Source organism: Rosa chinensis, chromosome 6 (assembly GCF_002994745.2).
Source record: "Rosa chinensis cultivar Old Blush chromosome 6, RchiOBHm-V2, whole genome shotgun sequence".
NCBI classification, from domain to species: domain Eukaryota; kingdom Viridiplantae; phylum Streptophyta; class Magnoliopsida; order Rosales; family Rosaceae; genus Rosa; species Rosa chinensis.
In genome coordinates this window covers 11,470,836-11,474,896 of record NC_037093.1, presented here as the reverse complement: position 1 = coordinate 11,474,896, position 4,061 = coordinate 11,470,836, and the positions used below count along the sequence as shown (strand labels likewise).

Sequence of the window (4,061 nt, the reverse complement as noted above, 5' to 3'; positions counted from 1 at the left end):
ACAAAAAAAAAAAAAATAGTGGAGCATGCACCTGTCCCGACAAATTTTATTGCGATGGGACATTGCCCTTATTGTTGTTGTTTGTTTTTCTTTCTCCTTTTTTTTTTTTCATATATTTCCTTTCATTGAATTTTTAATTGGCTCAAGATAGTAAATAAAAATTTCTGGTCATTTGATAATTTCTATCACGTCAATTTTCATGGTTCTTGTAAATGATTTTATAAATTGGAAAGAAATGAATAGGTACACCAAGTTCTTAAGGCGAGAATATAAAGTTGAGGCAAGAACAAAGCAGACAAAATTTACAACCTAGAGAAGGATTTTTATAAGATTGAAATTTTACAATTTTTTTCACTCAAAAATTCTCTCAGACTTCCACTAGTGTTGGTCTTGCAATTCATTCTCTATTTTATGTTCATTTGTAGGAACCGGCTTTTGCTTGTAGGGTGTAGCAAACTGGAGAGTTTAGTTGCAACTATTATCAGTCCAATTAAGAGTTGCTCAGTGTTAGTAATGAACTAATGACAGGGAAAATTATCTTCAGGTTGCTTTTGCCACATAAAATTTGCAGAATGAATCCATTGGGGATTCACCAAAAACTTTCCTTCTTTAACTGCCCAACACGATTTCTGTGTTCGAGCATTTGCTGCAACTACATGCGTGACTGATGGATCGACTTGTGTTGAACAAGTAGCGCCCAGCTGCTCCGCCATCTTCCACAAAGGATGAGTATTAGCTTCGACATTTGAGGGGAATACATGGCTGAAAACAATTTTACAGCCTTTCAAGACTTCCTTCTTCAGGATTTTCAAGACAAGCCTCACATCTCTGTCCATAAGATCCCACCCCTGTATCTCAACTTCATTAAAGAATATGGTGTGAATATATCCAAGAAGTTGAAGTACATTTGCAAGATAAGCTCCTCCATAACGATCACATTCATCAGTCTTCAACTCAGAATAAGGCTTACCCTTACTGAGGCCAGACTTTTGATAACTAGATCTAAAGAAATGATACCTAGGCATCACTATTACATTGTCCCTGTTGTCATTTGTCCATACATTTTTCCTATCATCAAGGATCACAACAGCAGAATCTCGGGCAAGCAGGACATCTAGACTCTTTCTATTTGTTTCTGGGCTATCATCACGCGACATGACTCTACCACCAAAGATAAGATTTCCTGGATCAAGCAGCTTGGCCATTTCTAGCGCATAATCTCGATTACCCATTGTGTATATGGACAGCTCAAACATTTGACTGGCTTGCACTAAAAACGTCCTAATATAAGGCCTCAACTTGGTCATCAATTGCCTACTGGGAGTGTCAACAACGTGAACATACTGCAGAGAATGATCAGACTGGGTTTGGGTCTTCAGATATTCTTCTTCGGGTGACATCTCATCAAGGAAAGTGGTATTCAGCAGGGTGTGGTCTAGATCAAGAACCAGATGAAGTTTCTTATGGTTCAACAATAGATTCCTAGTGTTTTCGTTGCGTAATCGATCAATCTCATCATCCCCAAGCGCTAACCCTTTGGGTATATACCCATATCTCACTTTAGAAAACCTGGGTTTTTCATCAAAAGCAAATCCAGCCTCTTCTGAAATACCCACATCAGTCTCTACCTTAAGCCTCTTTGCCCTCTGATCTATCAACCCTAGGTCACTGTAATCAGAATCTAACCCTCGTCCCCTCTTAAGATACCCAACAAGGTTATCAATATTATGCAAAATCGGAGACACAGTAGCCACACTCATCATGATATTCAAGAAAAATTGAATTTATTTACGGCAAATTCTTCAGAATTGAATCAAGAACAATCGATAAAGAATAGTGACAAATGGAAATTAGGGTTTCAATATTACACAAGAGAGCAGAGAAAACTGAATCAAATACATACACAGTGAATGTGAAAGAAAACAAGGAAAGAAGAAGCCTTGTGCCGTCGTCGTCGTAGTCTCTGATTGATCTTCTTCGTTCGGTTCTGCGCGGCTTGAGATCGTCGTCAATTGTATTCCGATGATGAGAATACGGCGAATTGAAAGAGCACAGCGAACCAAGGACGATGGGATTAGGGCTCCGCCGCCGGAAAAAATTGGGGGTTTTCTGGTAGAAAAGAAATTAGAAATGCAGAGAAGAGTGAGGACAGAAGGAAAGAGGAGGTTATATAACCGAGGCGAGTGCCGAGTGTATGGGACTAGGAAACGCGTAAACAGAGTGAAATATTTCCTGCCGACCCCATTTCTTTTTATTATTTGCAATGGGAACTACTTACAATTGGTATTTACATTTTTAATGCCAATTTTGTATAAAATTCAATTTACTTAGACCTCTAATTTTTTTGTTGCTTGTTTGTTTGTTTTTTTTTTTTGTTTATAACAATATTTCAATTTCTTTAGTTTGGAAGGCTCTATGTCCTCCCCCCCTTCTCCTAATTGTTACTTTTAATGAGCGTTTAGTAAATCATTCTCACGGTGGGATTAGAAACGCATTTAGTGAAGTCGCGTAAACAGAGTGGCATCAAGAGTGACATATTTTCTTAACGACTCCATTTATTTTTGTTATTTGCAATTGGAACTCCTTAGAATTGGTATTTACATTTTAAGGCTATTTTTGTATAAAATTCAATTTACTTGCTAAGAGTCTAAGACCTCTATTTTTTATTTTTTTATTTATTTAAATTTTTTTTTTATGACAACGTTCCAATTTCTTTAGTTTAGAAAGGGTTGTACGTCCCCCTCTCCTTAACCGTAACTTATAATAAAATGAGAGATTAGAAATGGTTTTATCCAATAATGTGGTTTGTGTTCAAGTAAATCTCTATTTTGTGTCTGGCCCAAACTCTAGGTTACTTGACCTAGTGATAATAGGGTTTAATTAGATAATCTCAGAGAATCTTACAGATTCTTATTCAATGTATGATTACATTTTCTTGTACAATTCAGATTCTATCCCTTGTAATCATCTATATAAAGAGGCCCATATTATCAATGAGAATACACAGTAATTTTATCTCAATTCCCGTTTCTCTAAAACACGTTATCAACACGAAGCCCTAACCCTGAAACCCTAATTTCGTAGCCCTCAAATCCCAGCATCCACCGCCTCACATATCGAAGCCTCAGCCTCAAGTTGCCCAGAACCGGCGGCAGAACCGGCAGAACCGGCCGGAATTCACTTGAACCAGCCATAGGAAAATTCAGACTGACCCCTGCCTTGTGCCTGCCCTGAGCCTACCTTGTGCCTGCCCCCTGCATATTTGCAGAGAAGTTGCCGAGCCCTGCCGAGAACCCTGCACAACACCTGCAGACATCTGTCGAGTAGCTGTCGAGACCTGCCGATAGCCCTGCACACATCTGCAGAGACCTATGCACCCCTGTTCCTGCCCCTGTCGACATCTGTTGAGAACCCTACGAAGCCCCTGCTGACACCTGCCGAGCACTTGCCGAGACCCCTGCGCAGCCCTGGCGAGCACCTGCCGCCTGCCAGCCCCGCACAGCCCCTGTGCAGCTCCTGCACAGCCTAGCCTCGCTCCGGCCACCAGATTTCGGCCACTCCTCCGGCGACCGTTTTATGGCCATCTTCAGCAACCTTTTTTTGGGTCAAGATTTCCGGCAACTTTTCAAGGTAAATTTTTCTAAAAGTTCCCGTTTTTGAAGTTTTTTTAATTCTTTTCTCTTCTTTTTCTCGGGGACTTGCAAGCTCCCTTCTTCTACCCCCCTTTCTTCTTCATAGGGGAGACCAATAGCCGAACTGTGGGGGTTCGTGCTTACTCCAAGCTTGGAGCTTGTAGAGTCATACAAACTTAGAGTTTGTTGAGAAGAAAACGATCGACCACATATATTGTTGTTTCGATCTAATCCAAACCCCTCTTGGAATCAGATTTCTTGGAAGCGACTACGCTCAGAAATCCCTATTTTCTTGGAAGTGACTATGCTCAGAAATTTTATTGTTTTCGTGGTAACCTTTTTCGCTCAGAAACTAACCCTAATTTTTCGTTGTTTTTCAAGATGAGTAACCTGAACAAGTTGAACTTTGTTCCACTGGAGACAACAGGC

The 4,061-nt window shown here is 40.2% G+C and overlaps 1 protein-coding gene across 1 annotated transcript; it reads right to left on the bottom strand.

Moving 5' to 3' along the window:
• Positions 1-333: 333 nt before the first annotated feature.
• On the bottom strand, positions 334-2,166 carry LOC112173058 (RNA polymerase II C-terminal domain phosphatase-like 4). The gene has a single exon (XM_024310601.2). The coding sequence runs from the start codon at positions 1,761-1,763 to the stop codon at positions 519-521; it is 1,245 nt and encodes a 414-aa protein (XP_024166369.1). The 5' UTR covers positions 1,764-2,166; the 3' UTR covers positions 334-518.
• Between the last annotated feature and the right edge of the window lie 1,895 nt (positions 2,167-4,061).

Excerpts from the sequence above, each read along its gene's own strand:
- LOC112173058 (XM_024310601.2), bottom strand. The coding sequence starts at position 1,763 with ATGATGAGTGTGGCTACTGTGTCTCCGATTTTGCATAATATTGATAAC.